Below are 19,285 nucleotides of genomic sequence, written 5' to 3' on the forward strand. Positions count from 1 at the left end.
AAGAAAAAGCCTTTTTCAGAATAATGTAAAGTACATAATATGATATTTATAATTGATGGACGGCTGTTTGAGTACTAGTGGAGCTGAGGTGCAATAGATTAGAGGAATAAAGGATGAAATGGTTCCAGTGGGCGGCTCATATCCAGCAGGATTTATCTTAAAACGGTTGGAACGAGTTGAGTCATATTTGAAGCTAATTTAGATTAAAAAAATTAATAAAAGAAATATTCTACTACTGATTAATCTGTTCATCAAAAAAGCAGTGGGGATGATTTAAAGTGTTTAGTTTAGCTACATATAACCCGGATCCTGAATCAAGTCTCGCATGTGAACTCATATAATGGATTTAAATCTGGTTTAAATTGCTCCCAGTGTTTCGCACGACATTTACAGAAAGCCCGTAACAGAGACTGAAGAACACTAAGAGAAGATAATCAAAATAAACAATTGCTGTTGTTATTTACCTACGTGTGTGTGTGGGGGGGGGGGGGGGGGTATAAACAAGAACTATAAATAGATCAATACACAGAGGCTGGAATCAGAGACTGAATTATAATTTCAAGCCGAATCCCGACACTCCTTTAGTTGATGCCTGTGATTAAAGCCTGCCTGATAATGATACTGCTAGGACAGACCACAGGGATGCGTTCAGGGACCGCTTCCTGGGAGTGTTCTCTCTCTGTGACCCAGGCTGTTTTGCCCCTTTCTTGTATGGGTGTTTTTGAGAAGGAGCTTTTCCTGCTCCGACCCGGCATGTAAAAACATCTCATGTAACTTTGACATGAGACGCCATGTATGAGTCATTATCCTCGTATTTCCATATGTCCTTTACATTAGCGGCGATACCTCCACAAGGGGGCAGTGAAGAGTCAAACGTTTCTGAATGCATCGTGTAAATGAAAAAAAAATGGCCAAAGTGATGATGCAGTCAACTTTGGTCTCTGAGGCTGTTGAACGTGAACAGACAGATTTATTTCATTCTTCTTCTTTGTGCTGTTAAACATTTCTTCATGTCTTGCTTGAATGACTATGCTGCCCCCAATGGATCCTGGTGGTACTGCAGTTATGTTTTTGAGCCAGGCAGTTCCAGTCGCACTTGTTTTACATGCGGAAATTGATCACCTGAAGATGCTTCAGTAGTTTGATGATTAAAGATTTGTACTTGTGTGTGTGAGAGAGAGGGAAAGAGAGCGCGAGAGAAAGAGAGAGAGATAATGAAGGCCTTGGTGTAAAGCTCTGGTTAAAGGACAAATTTGGAATCTCCAGATCAGGGAGAGAGCAGCGTTTCAATGTTAACGCGACAGAGAACAAACCTCTGCGTTTCTGTGGGTGTCACGGACGTTGGATTTTCCTTCTCTTTCTCCCGGCATCTGAAGAATTCTTCCACCTTCCAGCGAATGGCATGCAGGCAGCCCTTCGGTGTCCCAAATGAGGCTGCGGCGTTTTTATGTGTCATACTGGGCAGAATTCTGCTTTCAACAAGTGGTTTAATGACTGACGGCCAGAATAAGTTTTCTTTCTCAGAATAATTACATTTCCACACCCTCGCCCTTACCGCGATTAATACCTCAGCACGTTCCCAGAGTCTAATTGATCACAACTGATGGAATTATGGAACGATTGTCAAAAAAAAACAACAACCAATGCCGGCTCTCCCTGTCCTCCCCTTCCTCTTTTATCTCTTCAGTTCTCTCTATTTGGTTCTCGTTCCACCGGCAGAACCAACAACCCTCACTCTTCGTTGTCGTCGTCGTCGTCCTCCTCCTCCTCCCCTGTGATCTCTTCAGCCCCAACGATGATGAGGGTGGACCGACCAACCTGCTTAAACAGTCTCGGACTGAGTAAGGCAGAGTTCCTGGAGCGGGTGCGCCGCAGTAACCAAGCCTGCCAGCAGGGGGAGTACGCTCTGGCCGTGCGTCTCTACAGCGAGGCCCTGGCCACCGACCCCCAAAACTGCATCCTGTACAGCAACCGCTCCGCTGCTTACCTCCGACTGGGTCAGTACAGCGCCGCTCTGGACGATGCGGTCAAAGCCCGTCTCATCAACCCCAAATGGCCCAAGGTAAGAGGTTTGACCCCCGCTGACCCCTGCAGCTCCAACATCCTCCAAATGAGCAGATTCTGCAGCTGAAAGACATTTTAAGGCATTTTAATTGTGTTTGCTAGATATGTTTCCTTTGTTTCGTGTGGTCGTCCAAGTCAGTGGCTGCACTAAAAACAACAACCCCCAAAAGGAAGTTCTTGTTTTCCCGTCTCCAGATCCTGTCACGTCAGCTTGTTTGGCCGCTTTGATTGTGAATGGTGTGCGGCAGCTGAACGCAACATGTTGTGCACGTTCTTGTTTGTTAGACAAGCGTATCTGAGAGACGCAGCACAATGAGATGTCCCTGGAAGTACTCTGATGTGGAGTTTGAGGACGGAGACCTGAGAGCTGACGTAACATCATTAGATGCACACTTGAGGGATTTAAAAGTACACAGTAATCCTTCTCCTCATGTACCGGCATGTTTTTTCGCAGGTTTGAATGCAATGGAAGATCTTTATTTTAAAAAAACGACTACAATAAGACCCTGAATACTCTGGGGAAAGAGGGAGAACACACGAGTCGCATACGTTAAATCTACTGCGCTGTCGCTGAAAATATGACGTCAGGCGCTTCCTCCGTTCTTTGTCATTTCCAGGGGAGCTCCAGTGAAGTGTGGGAGCGAATGAGCATCATTAAATGTTTAACTGCTGGAAAGTGCGTCAAGCCCTTCTTTACATGAAGCGGCTCTCGTCTCCAGACACAGCGAGGGCCAGAGCGGGCTGGGTCGGGCCGGCTCCGGGACGCTTTTGAGCCATTCATTCATAGAGGGAGGCAGGCAGGCTGGAGACTGGCTCTCCCGGCCTATCTCTGTCTGGACTACTGGGGCCGGGCCAGTTCCACTTCCTTCCTCTGTGAGAGAGAATGGGCGGAAGTGGCGTTTGGGTGTGTGTATGCGAGTGTGTGTCTGTGTCTGAGCGAGAGGGCTTTGCACGGCTGTTATTTTGTTTTTCAAACCCGGGCTGGGCCTTGGCCTAACTTTGGCACTTAAAGACAAGAACAGAAGCAGCATTCCTGTGTGTGTGTGTGTGTGTGTGTGTGTGCACAGTGGCCGTGTCATTGCGGTGGGCTTGGCGCTGCATTCTCCGTGGGTCAAAGGCAAGGTTAAGACTAATGAACTGCCAATGAGAGCGGCTCTGTCTGAGAGGGACGTTTACTTCTGCTCGAAGTCTCTTTCTGCTCGTCCCCTTTTCTGTTCTCCTCCCACAGTTTGTCCCGTTTCTGCCGGCGGCCAACGTTTCTGTTGGCACAACAGCCCGAAACTCTTCGCATCACTCGCTCGGAAAGAAAGGCGCCCGCCCTGGGAACAGGCGGGTCCAGCTGGTCAAGAAGTCTCGTACGTTGGCGAGCTAATCTGGTGAACAACGGGGACGGAATTCTTTGCATTTGAATGTTTTTGTCAGTTCTTTTCATCTGTTGTTGCTGCTGCATTCGGTGCAGATCCTTCACAAACCCTTTTGTTTCTTTGTGATTCAAATGAAGTCGCATCACAGGAGTAAAACTGCAGCCTGTCTTTTATTGCTGAGGTTTTTCTCTCTCCCGCAGAATCGTCTGTTTTGTGTATGAATGCTCGCTGTCGTCCTCACGCTCGCTCTGTGTGGTTTTTTTGTGAAGTTGTTTCAAAGAGGCCCTTTCCCTCCATACAGGTGCATTTATTCAGATCCTTACGCTCAAAGCGGTCTGGGAAGCTTTTACTTCCCTACGTCAGACTCCTTGTACTTCATTCTTGTCTTGTATATGAAGACGTCTGACCTTTTGAGTCCGAGAACAGCCGCTGAAGTGGACTGAAGCCGTAAAAAGTTGTGGGTTTGGACGGACAAAAATACGACTCCAGTGTAAACTTGTGTAAAAGTTGAGAGGAGCTGCAGATTCAGGTGATTATTCTCAAACCGCTCGCGTCAGCGGCTGCTGATAATCACGTTCAGGGCTCCAGAACGGCCACCGAACGGACCTTAGGGGAAAGGTCGCGCCAGCCGCTGTCCAGGATCGCGCCCGACTGGGCTCTTCACTTGGCTGCTGTCCCGACGGGGTCGGAGTGAAAGCACCAATCAGCAGTCAAACTCACGAAGAAGCAGGAAATCCTGATGTTACTGGTCACTTGTGTGATTAATCCAGATAATCCCCAGAGCTCAGTAGGTGGGGGGGTTCCAGTACAAATGAAACTATTTCCAGGGCTGTTTAAACGGACCCTTTAAGCATGTGGGTGTGAGCGAGGTTTCTAAATATTCCGCTGTGGGAGTCGTATCTGGAGACGGTGCAGATTGTCACTCTGCTCTGAAGCGGAGGTCGACCAGATGGCAGCCAGCTACGCCTGTTTACGCTCGAGCCACGCAGGCTCCCCCCCCCCTATCATTAAGAAACTACTCTCTGACCGCACGCTGCAGAAATATTACCGACATACGGGCAGAGGGAGCGTAGCGCCCCGGAAAAGGGCCGGCTTTCTCCACATGACAGAGTTCAGTTGTATAATCTCATCTAACCGGGGGGGATTCTATTTCTCATGTGTGGCTTCCTTCCTGACTCGACCCCGGCTTCCATGTTTGAGTCTCTGTTTAGTCAAACCGTGTCACGGAGAAGCCGGGGTCAGTGGGGGTAATCCTGGACTTGCTGCAGACCATGTGAGGGGTTGGAGGTATCACAGGATGCAAGAAGCTGGGATGGAATGCCGGTTGTCTCTGCGGCCGCTAGAGGGCAGCACTGACTGCTGGGACACGGCTTAGTCCCAAGTGCAGTGGAACTGCAGCTCACCCAAAGAAATGAAGAGGAGGGAGAAAGATAATGGCAGTGGGGAGATGATGAAAGACGGACTCGGTGCTATCGGAATGAAAATAAATGTCACAGGATGAGGATGCAAGTCTCGGCTCTCCTCCTCCTCTTCTTCACCAACAGGTGGGAGCGACTCATTGGTGAATTGTAGTTTCTGTCCAGTAACGTTCATTCCCCGAGTTGATAACGGATCTGATGAGGTCATAAGCAAACAGGCCAATAGAAGGAATGACGACTGAATGTTCCCCACTAAAAAACCCATCACAGTTTAAAAGGAATAGGTTGCATAAAATGTCTGTTCAAACCCACGCTGGTGGTGACAGACATGTAGGATGGAGATGTCGGTTATCTTTTTTATTGATGGTTCAGGCCGACAACGTGCCAGGATGGATCCTGCACGGAATGAAATGGGACTAAGTAAATCCAACCTCCAGTCGAAATGGACAAGCTCTCTTTACCATCAAGGCAAACACAATTACAGGCTCATCTGGAACCCTGTGCCAGCTCCACCAGCCCCCACCCGTCTCTCTGAGCTCCACAACCTGGCGACTTACACACACACACACACACACAAAAGCAAGATCAGCATCCAGCTCGGGAGATTCCTGGTTAGTCTTCATCTTCAAGTGTCGGAGCGGCCAAACGATTTAATGAACGCCGCAGCAGCAGTTTCACAATCAGATGGGGTTCGTTCTCTCGTGAATGTTCCATCTTATCTTTAACCCCAGTTTGAAATTATGTAGTCACGCTTTTTAGTGAACTTCTTCAAAAGCTGCATGCGCTTCTTTTCCTTCCCGCCGGAAGCCGTTCAACTGCAGGGAGAATAATCTGTCATCAGTTCTCTGGCTGCCATGCAGAGAATTTACATCCTGATGTTTCATTTAATTTAATATTCAAACTATCTCACTATGGGATTTAATGAATCCTCTCGCATGGATTTTCACTGCAGTGCTGTAACGTGTTTAAAATTGTTTGCTAATCTCCTCCTTTTTACGGAAGCCTTTAATTTCACACGATTACAGACCAGAAGGTTAATCTGAAATATCGTGACAGGAACCATCTAAAACAAATATAATTACAACTCAGCAGATTTTCTGACTTTTTTTTTTGTTTAACTACAAACGGAACCAATATTTCCGGCCTGATGCTTTAAAGGGATTAAATGTCTTGTAATCTGTGGTGAAATGCGGAATAACGCTCCTGGTAGGTGTCTGTATTTTATTTTAACCCCTCCCCCGCCACGCTCACCCCCAATCCTCGCCGGAAAGAGATCGGTGTCAAAGATGTGTTACTGGATCAATAGTTTTATTCTAACAGCGCAAGCATGTTGGCGCAGATAAGCACAAAACGCACACACACACACACACACACGCACACGCAGCTGGATAGATCTGATAACCAAACAAACCTCTGCTGTGCTCTTGATTGGCCCAGCGTTGACCCCGCCTCGTGCGACCGTGTTCCCCATCACGCCATTTGACCTTTGAACTCTTGATCTGTACTTGTGTGATTTGCCGTCGGGGTCGGCTCGTAACGGGGATTTATTCTACGTGGCATATGCAGAGAATGAGGGAGAGGAAGGTGCTCCTCCTCCTCTACCTCCTCGCTTTCAAGAAGAAGCATAAGAGAAATCCCCCCCGCTTGCAGTCTAGACACTAGTGGTGGTGGTGGCTGGTGACCCTGCTGAGACTGATGAATAGATGAAGGTGGGGAATCTGTGAAGACGAGCTGGCGATGGGAGGAGGAAGGGTTCTGAGTACAAATATATTTTATTTCATTTCAGGACAAAACGTGTTTGGCTAAAAAAAAAGGAAAAGATTAGTTGCACTTGCAGAATTGTTGCACTCAAATCCTTAAACGGCATGATCAGGAAGTATTGAGAGAGACAGAAAGAGAAGAAGAGGGGTGGGGGGGCGGGGCGAATGCTGTCTGTGTATAAAAGAGTAGCAACGGCAGGTGAGACACTGGCTGCAGAGAAGAATGACTGGATTAGACATCAGTGTGTGTGTGTAGGTGTGTGTGTGTGTGTGTGTGTGTGTGATGAATGGTCTCATTTAGTGGGCGCCTGGAGGCCACACAGACCGATGCATCCATGCTGCTGCAGACTTTATCTCACACTCAGACCATGTTCACACTAAACGCTGATACATTTAAGAACAACTTTGAGTGGAAAGCTAACAAAGTGTTATTTTGTAGTAGCGTTTGTAACTTTTTTTTGGGGGGGGGGCATATCTTAATGTTCTTTTTTTTATTTTCTGTCTGTTTTATGGAGTTCTGTAAAAACTAGAACAGCAAATTATTGGCAGGAACTAAAACCGTTTGTTGCTGTGATTGCATAATCGAACTATTAGCACATCTTTATCACACTATGAGGTTTGGTTTGAGGATAGCAAATAGAAATGAAATGCATTAAAGCCTCTATAATCACTATTTTAATCATAACAATGTGTGAACTGTTCAAGGGGTCGCTCACTGCGGAGAATTATCACCTGAATCTGCAGCTCCTCCCGGCGTTGCGGAGTTTTTATAGTCCGTTTGGAAGCACTGCATTCATCACGGCCAGAGCGAGTGTTTAATAGTCACGTTGGCTGCAGAAGGTGCTCCATCAAATGGACTTGACTGTGTGTGTGTGTGTGTGTGTGTGTGTGCGCAGAAGCAGAGTGGTGATGCCGGTCAGATAGATAAATAAGACTGATATTTGATTTGATGATGTGTGTTGCCTCTGACAAACGCCTCCTCCCCGGCCTCAGGAAAATAAAGGTCAGGGTTCAAAGGTCAGACTTTATTACATCATCAAAGGAATAATGGCAGGCGTACCTTGTCTGCAGATGACGTCGTTGTGCTGCTGTGAAACACGTTGAATCTGAGCGGTACGGAGTCGTGGATGGCGCCGTTACACGCTTGTAGCAGCGATATAGAGCTGACGTGTGCGCTAATGGCGCCGGCTACAGACCGCGGGCGCTGCTTGCATGCCTCTGGCGTCCGCATGCCTCTGTGCTTCCCTTTGTTTACCCCTCTGCAACAGGTTGTAAATATGCTGTTTACAGTTTTCATGAAAAAACAATGAGGCCGACAACAGCCAGGAGCGTGAACACATCTCTCTCTCTCTTGCATGCAAATGAAAACAGCTGCTGCATTATTGATGCCGTCTGATGGGGGGGGGGGGGGGGGGGGTTGTCATATGAAGCGTCCACACATGTCTCTGATGGACTTTGGATGAGCTTTAATTTAGGGGCTGGAGGTGTGTAATTTACTCGTTTACTGTTTCTTTTAAGTTCCCATCTTGTTCTGTTGCGTCAAGAAATGAGGATGGCGCAATTATTTACTTCTTATTCTGCTATGAAGCATCAGAAATCCAATTTCTTCACCGCTTTATCCGTAATCGGGTCCGCGGGTCGTGCTGGAGCCGATCCCAGCTGTCTACGGGCGAGAAGCGGGGTTACGCCCTGGGCCCCTCTGGCTCGGTCGTGTCATGTCGTTTCAAACCGGAGCCTCAAACACAGATATGAAGCTTTTTTTTTTTTTTTAGTATTCTGAAGACGTCCGCTTTGTCTTTGATGTTCATATCAGCACAGAAGGAGTCGCAGCCTCTCTCTCTCCGAAGGCTTTCACCTGACACAGGGGACCAAAGTCTAACAAGACTCCCACCTGGAAGACGAGACACGTTTCCACGACAAATAATGGCTTTAAATCCACAACGAAACATTCGGATACTTGCAGACTTTATGGGAAGAATGAGAAGCTGATAAAAGCACCGGATTCACTGAAGTGAGACGGGCGGCTGCAGCACGATCTCACTGGTGCAGGTAATGACATCATTCGCCTCATGTCCATATTAACTTGAATATTATTTAATTCAATTAAATTGTGCACTTCTTCGTGCACAATTGTTTTATGGGGCTCTTCTTCACTTCACACCAGCGGTGCCTCTCCTCGGATGAGGAGCAGTTCCTGCGCCTGAGATTTTTCCTGTATAATAACCCAAAAATTGCTTGATATATTTCGGGGATAATTTTTTCTTAGAGTGTCATACTTGTTTTTAATTTGATGGACATACCTGGTATATTAGTGTCCATTTTCCAGAAAGGGGGGGGGGGGGGGAGCGAGCGAGAGAGACAGAGAGAGAGAGAGAGGCGGCTTCCCGTCTCAGCGCTCGGTTCACTTCAGCGCTCGGAGCCGTTGGAGCTGCCGGAGCGCACAGATGATCCTCCCCACAACCCGCCGTCTGCAGACAGGACAGCAGCACCGCGTCCCGTCCCCACCCCCGCCCCCTCCCTCCCCGGATCCTTCCACCGGCATCAACCCGGGATTATACCCGGACTAACTTCCTCCTCCGACCGGCGCGTCGGACGCGGCTTCATCGCCGGGTGTGAGATGTTTCCGTGGCGCGTCCACGTCGCTCCTTTCCGGCTGCTGTGACACTTTGACGCACACCTGCTGCTCCACAAACATGATGAAATGGCAGCCCAGGAAGAAGGTGAGTCTCAAGTTGGAGCGGAATGTGGCAACCACGGGACACGTTGTTCAGGATAATCCCTGCAGCTCCATGACTGGGATTATTAGAGGATTATACACGGGGGGGGGGGGGGGGGGGGGGGATTCATGAAAGTCTTTCAAGTGGCTTTTAGATCAGTATTCACGACATTAGAAAAAAAGTACAGTGAAGTCACCGAGGGTGATATTATTGATCATCGATAGCACATTAGGATACCTGAATAAATACATTTTGTACATCTGATATCTAAGAATAGGGCCGAAACTGTCAATAGCAGGGAGTCAACAATGTCATTGTGATAATATTACTAATCAATAAATGCTGTGAGTGAACTGTATTTGCTCTGTATATCATCTTTGGTACGAGGCGGCTCACAGAGATGGGAATTCCATTGATAAAAGAGACATCACGATGGATTAATATTCAACTTTAATGAATACTGTAAATGCTTTTTGTTCCACTGAGGAGAGTCTGTTGTAAATCTGACCTCACCTGACATGATGCGAGACTTAAAATGACCTTCGCTGTGTTTCGCATCAAAAGACCTCAACAGGTCCCAGATGTTTATACAGAAGGTCGTGTTCTCCAGAGGATGAACCCCCACGACTCTGTTGCTCCTATGACCTTTCCTCTGCCTCCGTCATTATGTTGAAAGGTAATTAAATGCGTTGCCATGACATTTGGTCCATTCATTATCCCCAGAGGTTAAATTATAATTGCATTAATTCTTTTTTTTTTGCCATCTGTTTTTGTTGCTTATGTCCAAAAATGACACATAAAATAAAATTTCCCTTCAATCTGCAGCTTTTTTTTTTTTTGACTTTTACTTGGGTAAAGGAAGTTTCCACCGCCGCTGCTTAATATTTATACATTAGCCTTTAGCTCAAGGCACCTAGCTGCTAGCGTGACTCTAACCTCTTGTGTTTGAAGTGGGGGCTAAACCGTCTGCCGTGTGGGAAAATCAAGATATTTTAAAAACCCTCATTCCAGTGAGTGGGAAGTGTGAACGGGGATTTGCCGCTGAGCTAAATTTGTTTCTGGCTCAAAGATCACAGGGAAGCGACACAGTTCCTCTGGAAAGGCTGCCAAGCCCAGGCCTTCGAGCTTTAGATGGAGGTGTAATAAACGTCCCAGTGCTCCCAGTGGACTGTTAACTGGTCGGACCAGACTGTCAGCTGTTAAAGCGCTAATGGGAATGATGAGAGGACGAAACGCAGCCTAGATATTTCCTGTTTTTGTACTCGACTCTGCGTTCGGTTGCACCGTGCTGAGTTATGCATTTAAAGGGACAGTTCAAATAATCCCCCCCCCCCTCCCCAATCTGCCTCGTGTGGTGGGGGGGGGGAGGAATTGCAAAAAGTATCGTGTTCAATTTGAAGAGTTCTTTGTGCAACCAAGTGACGAAAGCCTCTGAAAGAGACTCGGCGCCGTTTCTGCGGCCGCGGATCCACTGCACAAGATATTAACAAGCCTCCCTAAAGCTTTTAAAATACTTCCTTTTTCCTTTTCTTTTTACGCTTGTTGCCATGAATATTTATAGCAACCGATGTCAAAGCGGACTCTTAAAGTGTTTGTTGAAGACACAAACAATTAATGTCTCCGGGCCTCGAGGGAACGAGGGCGGCCGCTTGCGCTATGAGCTGCAATGTATAGCTTTGAATCGAACCGCTGTTTAAAATCAATAGTCCCTTTCTGCTATAAATGAGCACCAGTGCTTTGTGCACAAGCACACACAAATACGCACTTGTGTAGCTTTTTTTTTTTTTTTTTACTTGCCAAATTTCAAGAACATCTGTCACGAAGGAAAATCTTTTTGAAGAATACCAAAATCTCACAACAATAAAGAAGGAAAAAAAACCTGGATTCTCTGTTTTCGTCTGTATTTGAACCCAATCGTATCGGTTCTCCTCCGGAGTCCGGACCCATCTTTCTGCCAGGTGTTTTCATCGCCTTGCTACACCAATAGGGATGCAGATCCCAGATCCTCTTCTGCAGCATCAGTCGGGACGTTCTTTCCTTTGGGCTGCTTTGTATTCATGTTGGTTGTGCTTCAATGGCGGGGAGTAAATGCGAGGTAGGTGTGTGTGTGTGTGTGTGTGTGTGGGAGTGATCAAAGGCTTTGATCGACAGACTCTTGCTTACTTTTATTGGCTGCAAAGCAAAAGTGAAGTCAACAGAAGAGTGATAAACTCCACCTCCTGTCGAATGGGAGGGGTAATTGTGAGAGATGAATAAATGCGATGGCACAGAGGATGCTTTCATCTCGACTCGCTGGAACAGCGGCAGCTCTCCTTCTTTTCAAAGTAAAAGCGTGACGTGCTGAGTTCATTGTAGACAGAATAATCCGGATTCACGGACCCAGGAGCCGCTGAGCAGCTTGGATTTTTTTTTAATTATTATTTTATTTCTCTAACCCCAAAACAAGTTCAAGAAACGTTTCATAGTCAACTCTCGGCCAGATTGGCAATGCACTGGATGTAATGTATTTACTTACAATGCAGCTAAGCTGCTTAAAGCTACGCTCCCCTCCACGATCCAAGACGCAGCCCTGCCACTGAAATCCGTCTTTGCACGAGGGCTCAGTCGCACGTGGCGTTCGGATGTGTGCAACAAATAATCGCCACATTCTTCTCCTGCATAATCCAGCAGGAATTTCCGCGGGGTTTCCAAGTCTGAAGCCGCTGACGGAAAACTAGCGAGCAGTAAATCTAAAAGCCGTCTGTGGGACAAAACTGACGGGAGACAAATCGATCATTATTCGTTTGATGATCAGCTATTGACAGTCCTGATCAATGCGTTTCGGTTCGTTGGAACCTTGCAGTTCTAATATTCATGCAACACCAGCCCAGTTTTGTTTAGATCTAATGACCTGCAAGTTTAGAAACAAATGGAAAATGCAAGTTTTAGTTCCTGGTTCCATCTGAATTTAATTTGTGGCACTGATTCTCCATTTTGGAATTCCCTGAGCGTTGCCCAAAGCTAGACTTCCTCTCAGAGGTGCGTCTCCAGGCTGCTTCATCGGCCTGTAATGACTCGCTTTACTGGGCAGTGTCGGCGTCCACCGGGCTCTCGCCGTCCTCCACCCGTGTACTGCAAATAGTTTTACAGCCATGCAGTTGTTTGTGTGATTCTGTTTTGTAACTGCCACAGAGAATACATGTGACATGTTGGCAGAGCGACGGTTGCATCGGGTGGGAAATGCTTGTAAGCATGTTTGTGTGTTTGTTGTTGTTGTTGTTGTTGTTGTTGTGGTAAACAAATGGGACCGAACGCGTCGGGGTGAGGAGGAGAGAGAGAACGCGACTTTTAAAATGTTTCATTTAAATGAGCTATGTGGCGCTGGAGCGAAAGATAAGCCCGCAGTCTTTACTTCCAGCCGCCCCGGTTTTTGTAGCGTGAGGATGTGTGTGTGTGTGTTGGTGTGTTTGTGTACGTATTTGCCGCTCAGCCTCCTTTTAGTTGCTCGTGTTTGTGGGTATGGAACATTTCGATATTCAAGCTGCCGGATTTGTTTTTAGCTTTTATTCCCCTGGCTCGTATCGCTCTGCCTGTCCGTCTGCCTGTAAACAGTTTTTATCTGGGGTGTAACTCAAAACCCACGTTGACTTTCTTTTTTTTTTTCATGAAACTTGGCTAACAACTTTTTTTTTTTTTTTTATTCTACTTTCAATGTTTGTCCAGAGCAAAACCGAGAGTTTTTCATATGTTTGACAAAATGGATTCAAATAAACGGCACGTGGCAAAGGGGTATTTGCCATTTAGAAAAAATGTCAGTTTGCTTTATGTTTAGCGGTTGTGTTTTCTTATTTGCTAATTTGTTGATTTGTTTGTGTGTTTATTTTATTGTGGCTCCTGAGGGCCACCATAGCTTAGCGTTGCTGTATTTCACTGGGATAAAATAAGGGCATCCTGAATCTGATATCTTGTCAATTTCAGATTTTGATTATGGGGAATGTAAATTGATTGATTGGTCTTGCGATGAGCTGGCGACTCATCCGGGGTGTGCCCCCGCCTCTCGCCCACAGTCAGCTGGGATGGGCTCCAACATCACTTCAGATGATTCCCATCGTCTCGTCTTCAAGATAAATGAATGATTATGGGGCTAATGCTAATGCTAACCGATCACCTCGTCTGTGCTTCAGCTTCGTATTGTCTGCCAAGGACGGGACGCTTTCCGTCTGAAAACAGAGAACACAGTGGATTCGAGTTTAAGTGAGGACATCCAAGACCTGAACATCTGATTAGAGAGGAATTCAGTCATGGAGTCCAGAGGAGAAAAAATCTGTGTGCTGAAGAGGCGGAAAATAAATAGCAGAGAAAGTGTGATCGGTGCCGTGATGGGAATACCAGAAAGAACAGAAGTGTGTTTTTGTTAGAGGACGCGTTAGCAGACGTGGAAGGTTCCTCTTTGTGATACAAGAAGAACGTTTGATTTGGTGCAACTTCACTTGACTGGTGAGAAGAGCAACGGAACCAGTGGAGAGAAGGAGCGTTCACAGTAAATGAAGAAGCGAAGAGTGCTGCTGCCTGCTGCATTCAGTGGTTCAGCTTAGGGAGGAGGTGCAAATGTCATGCTGTCTGAAACGGCTAAGCCAACTGACTTTGTAAAATCTCAGGAGTACTGGGAGGAGGAGGAGGAGGAGGAAGAGCTGGAAGCCTCTCCGGAATATGAGTGAAGAGTGGAACGCATCTCGGATGGCTTCATCCGAGCGCTGGCTCTCCGCTGGCTCTCCGCTGGCTTGCGCTCCGTATCGCCTCTCATCGCAAATCGAGGGAGTTTCTTCTGCTAAATTGATTTGTAATTGGCAGACAATGGGTGTGACATCACGATCCACCGGCTGACTCAGAAGCAGCTGGTTTGAAGTTGGACTATGTATGCTGGTACTGATGAGGCCGGGGCACTAATGAAAGAATAAAGGAGCAGAGGAGAAAGGGAGGTGCACTAACTCTGAAAATGAATTGCCCTTTGGGGCTGATGCCGTTAGTGATTATTGTGTGGCAGCAGCAGCAGAGTTTCAACATCTTCAGCGAATGCGACGCCACAGCTGACAGATCGGTGGAATAACACAGCATCTATTCAAAGACAAAGACCAAAGTACTCCTCCTCTTTTTTTCTTTTTTTTACTTCCTGTTTCATCTTATTTGTTTGACACACGAGGGAATCCTTCTCATAAATACACCCGATGCTTTGGTCTATCCTTGTGAGTAAAATGAAAACATTTTCCCGTTGTTTTTCCGAAACCTTTTCCCGACTTTGGAAATTCTCATCAAAGCCACTTCAAATCAGAACGGAAGAGGATCTTTCTACACGACTTGCAAGACTTTTTGGGATCACAGACAATCCTGATCATTTTTTTCACAGACTGAAATAACCAGAAGTGGGATTTTCCTGCCGAGTATTTTTTCTCGTTGCAAGCGTCGGACAGGAAGTAATTTGAGAGGAAGAACCTGCGAGACAAGAAAAGGAGTCAAATGTCATAAAAGTGAATTATCTGTCGAAGCCTTGACCTGTGAGAATCTGCTAGAGGAGCTCTATTTTCACCTTTTCAAATGTTGCTAAATTCCAGGTCTACTCTTCATCCTCGCTCCCATATGAGATCCCATTTTGTCATGAATGTCAAAAGAAGCCCGCCGTCACACTGTTAATCTCTCCGATCTGGCGACGTGCACATTATGGAGGCTTCCAGCCGTCATCTGCATGAACGTCGTGCTTTCGGGTACAGATGGGAACAGTCAAAATGGATCTCAAATCTGAAAATAAAGTTAGTTGTCGGGCATTCAACTGTTTGAAACAGACATCTGTCGTCCTGCGTCCTGACCGACCTGCTTGCATCTCCCTACGACAGCCATGTAGGAGAGGCTGGAATGCATAAATATTCCTGCTTTCCCTTCCTCTAATGGGTGCTAGATTCTAATCCGGTAATCCATTTACTGGATTAGTCGTGCAGAATAAAAGAGCTGTCGATGAATCAATTACGCTTGGAGGGGAGAGGCACGCCATGGCACCAAGAACAAGAGTCCCGGATAACAGGAACGTTGAAAGGAACTTTATGACGACTGCTTCCTGCTGGATGGCTGCTTCCTGCTGGATGGCTGCTTCCTGCTGGATATCTGCTTCCTGCTGGATGTCTGCTTCCTGCTGGATGGCTGCTTCCTGCTGGATGTCTGCTTCCTGCTGGATGTCTGCTTCCTGCTGGATGGCTGCTTCCTGCTGGATGGCTGCTTCCTGCTGGATGGCTGCTCCTGCATGACTGATCTCAGCCTGTGAGGCTGAATGCGAAACACAATGAGGCTCTAATTAGCGATGTCGGGAAGCATTACGACTGTTTTCTCCTGATTCGGTGGGTGGGAACTGAATGCGTGCCCCCCCCCCCCCTCACAGTAATCACCGGTCTCTGCTGCACTGTGCCTCACCTCAACCACCTCTCCTCATCCTTCCCTGGATGATTTGGCTCTAATTAGGAAGGTGTATCAACGAGAGAGGAGGAGGAGGTGCTGACCCTGCTTTCCGTTTCGCTGTTTGAGGTGTGAAAAAAAGTAGAGGAAGAGGAGGAAGAGGAGGAATCTGGATTTACACGCACAGAAAGCCGAGAGGAGAAACATCTGTGCCTGATGTTTTATTGATGTATTATTTATTGTTTTTTTTGTACGCACACAAATAGCATGGGAACAGATTTACCTCCCTTGGTACAGCAGAGGGATCACACTGGGATTGATTACCGATCAATACGCGTCTTCAACGGTTTTAAAAGCGGCTAGCTGCAGTTAGCAGCTAACTCAAAGTAAATCGACCGAAAATGTCCTCCGTTGGAGACGGGAATGTTTTGGAGATCCTCGTATGATCAGAGGACGAGGTAAAAAAATAAATCAATAATTATCACCTCCTCTAAGGCGGATCTGTTTTTGCTGCCGTTTGTCTGTCTGTCTGTTCGACTGTTAGCAACATAACTCAAAATGTTAGACGGATCTTGATGAAAGTTTCAGAAAATGTTGGGAATGTTACCACGAGGAAGAGATCCTGGATTCTGGATCACTTTGAAATGTTCGTAACATTGTAGTAAATGGAGCGTAAAAATTAATTCCTCAATATCTCAGTTTATTATTGACCGATGTTTATGGAATTTGACATAGTCATGTGGGGGGGTCCTCTATCTCACCACCGAATTTAATCCGCATCGGATCTGGATTGCAGATATTATCGAGATTCTTCTAAAGACCGGGGGGGGGTCCACTTGCTTCTTTTGCCTCACTATATTAAACGACATTTTTGAGCCGCCCGTCTTACTGTTTCGGGGGGGGGGTCGCTTGGCGGCGATGGCTCGCCCTGCTAGTTCAGACGCAGCTTATTATTATTACAGGCTCTATTTCTCTCCGGCTTCTATCGCACGGACCTCTTACTCGTTTTCCCTGCTCCCTCGGGGTCAAGGGTCGGCGAGGCAATCAAACGATCGACGCACGCACACACATGAGCGCAGCGGCGGCCGGCTGAGTGACAGCGTAATTACCTGGCGTTGGAGAACCGTCCCGCGGTGGACAAGGTTCAGGAGGCCGCTTGTCCTCCACCCCGCCAGGTTCTGCATATTTTTCCTCATAGGCGCTGCTGGGATGCGTTTCAAAGATGGCGGCTACTAACATACATGGAGGGGTATCGGGGATGACTCGTGGGTGGGGGGGTGTCTGGGTCTGCAGATAACAGAGGAGAGATGGAAGAGGGAGGGGGTAAACCTTCTATGAAGGACTTTCAGAATGAAAAGAAACGACACTTTGGCCCAAAAATAGGACTCTAAAAATTGGAAGCCATGTTGGGTAAAAGCCAGCAGAGGTGAAGGAGCGGGGACCGGGCCGCCAGACGCTTGGACAGCTGCGGGACGGAGGAAGACATCAGCCGGTCCTTTACATTGACCTCCAGACAGCATATCTCAAAGGGACATGAGAAACGTTCAAGTGTGTAACTTTGATCCCGCGGCCTCGACCCAAGTAGAAAACGAAGCTGGGCTTTTTATCCACCGGCCCTGTTCTCCTTAAAGCTCGTTCCGAGGCTGCTTGAATTACTGGTTTATTGATTGTTTAGTTGGTTGGACCGCTGACTGGTTGGTTGGTTGATTGCATGGTGCATCGGTCAGTTGGATGACTGGCTGTGTGGTTTATTGATTGGGTGTGAAATAGGCTCGGACAGAAAGCATTTTGGAGCGGATCCACATCCCTGAATTTGTTCCCCTTTCTGTCCGTCCCCCGACGGACTAGCTTTTATGTGACGCTAAACTCCTTTGTTTTTGTAATGCTTTGGTAGCGCCTCGGCCTTTATGGCTTCTAACACACTGCAGTCGACACACTGGGTGCCATTGGACCGGGAGAGAAGCCACAGCTGGTCGTGTAACGTCTTTATTGGTCCCAGTGGAAACATTGGTTCTGGCCGCTCCAACTCAATTATTGAATCTGAGCTCATGTCCCAGTGAAACGCTGATAAATATTCATGCTGATTATCCAGGGAACTGTGTGTGTGTATGTGTACTTGGGTACTTACTTGTATTAACTTGACGGAGGAGGTCTGCGCTGTCTTTCACAAGTACCTACTCTTTCTAGGTACTTGTGTTAATTTCATCACCAGATCAGATTTTTATTTTTGTATTTTATTTTTACTTTTTACATCAAGAAAATATGTTGTTTCACAAACTTGATCCTGCAGCGGTCCGGTACGTAAAAACCGGTGGTTTGACCGCGGTACCGAGGCCAAAGACTCGTGGAAGCGTCGGATTACTGGTTCCCTTTAAAAGGTTCCCTCAGGACAGCTGGAGCTCAGGGTCTCACTTTTATCTGCTGAAGACAATGAGTAATGTTCTGGGGACCGAAGCCGTCTCACGTTATTGTCAAATTTTAAATGGGTCAGAAGTCCGGCTTGCTGGATGTGAGCCAATAAGAACATGTTCCATATCTGGATTTATTCCTTAAACTGACACCATCAGGCCAGACTCTTGAAATATTCTGATTTATTCAACCTGTTTTTATTGATAATATGATGAAATAAGAAGTAAATGACTAAAGATATTAGCTTAGTTTCCACTAGAATGACTGAAACGTTAATATAACCTATTGACTCTAAAATATATATATATATATATTTTTAATAAGGACTAAATCTCCAGAATCTTTATTAACTAGAACCTTACTTGGAACAACAGTGCCTTCGCTCGGATAGCCGATATTGTCTCAGTTCAGCTGAGCTTTTCTCAGCGGCTGCTCCTTTTTTTGTGTTAGTTTGTGTGTGTTCTGTGAAGATGCTTTGTCAGCGGCGTTATTCCTCCACCACTGCGCTTTACAGGCCGGCTAGACTATTAGAAGATGCTGTTTGAATCACTGAGAGCTGTCAATGCGCAGTCTGTGAGTAACTGGGCTCTGCATGGGGGGGGGGGGGCGCTGGTTTAACTCATCAGACTTTATCCTGGAAATAAGGTGCAGTCCATCCCACAATAAAAAGATCAGCCTCACAGGGCGTTGCTGTTTTTAATGGCTCCCTCCGACCCGCTCCGTCTCGTAAGCAATGATCTCATTCTCAGAGGTTTACGGCTCATAGCTCACACGGCGTGTCGCTTTATCACCTACTGTGGGATGAGTGTGGTATTGATCAAGCGAAATGAAACCTGTGTTTAAGTGATGGCCAATCCTAGCGCACCCCAGAGAGACCTTGTTTCTTCTATGGTTCAAGGCATACAGGTTTACAACAATGTAAAACACAAACAAACACATTTAGTGCTATTTCACCATTTGCAATCAACAATCAGAATTTAGTAAGCTTTGCAGCTGGATTCCTCTCGGAAAGAATTCTGTCATTCGTGTTTAAAAAAAAATAAGGGGCAGCGATATGAAACCATGCTGCTCTCGCTCCTCTTCGTCACTCGTGGCGAGACGTCATGCATTTGACCGTTTTTGCAGAAACGCTTCAT

At 46.7% G+C, this 19,285-nt stretch overlaps 1 protein-coding gene across 1 annotated transcript in view; it reads left to right on the plus strand.

The window, feature by feature from the left end:
- ttc28 (tetratricopeptide repeat domain 28) overlaps positions 1-19,285 on the plus strand; it is a 45,309-nt gene that overhangs the window by 180 nt on the left and 25,844 nt on the right. The window contains exon 2 of the mRNA XM_068753363.1: positions 1,688-2,062. Within this exon, the coding sequence (XP_068609464.1) occupies positions 1,688-2,062 (375 nt within the window). The remainder of the gene's footprint in view (positions 1-1,687; positions 2,063-19,285) is intronic.

Source organism: Brachionichthys hirsutus, chromosome 19 (genome assembly GCF_040956055.1).
Source record: "Brachionichthys hirsutus isolate HB-005 chromosome 19, CSIRO-AGI_Bhir_v1, whole genome shotgun sequence".
In the NCBI taxonomy this organism is placed as follows: Eukaryota; Metazoa; Chordata; class Actinopteri; order Lophiiformes; family Brachionichthyidae; genus Brachionichthys; species Brachionichthys hirsutus.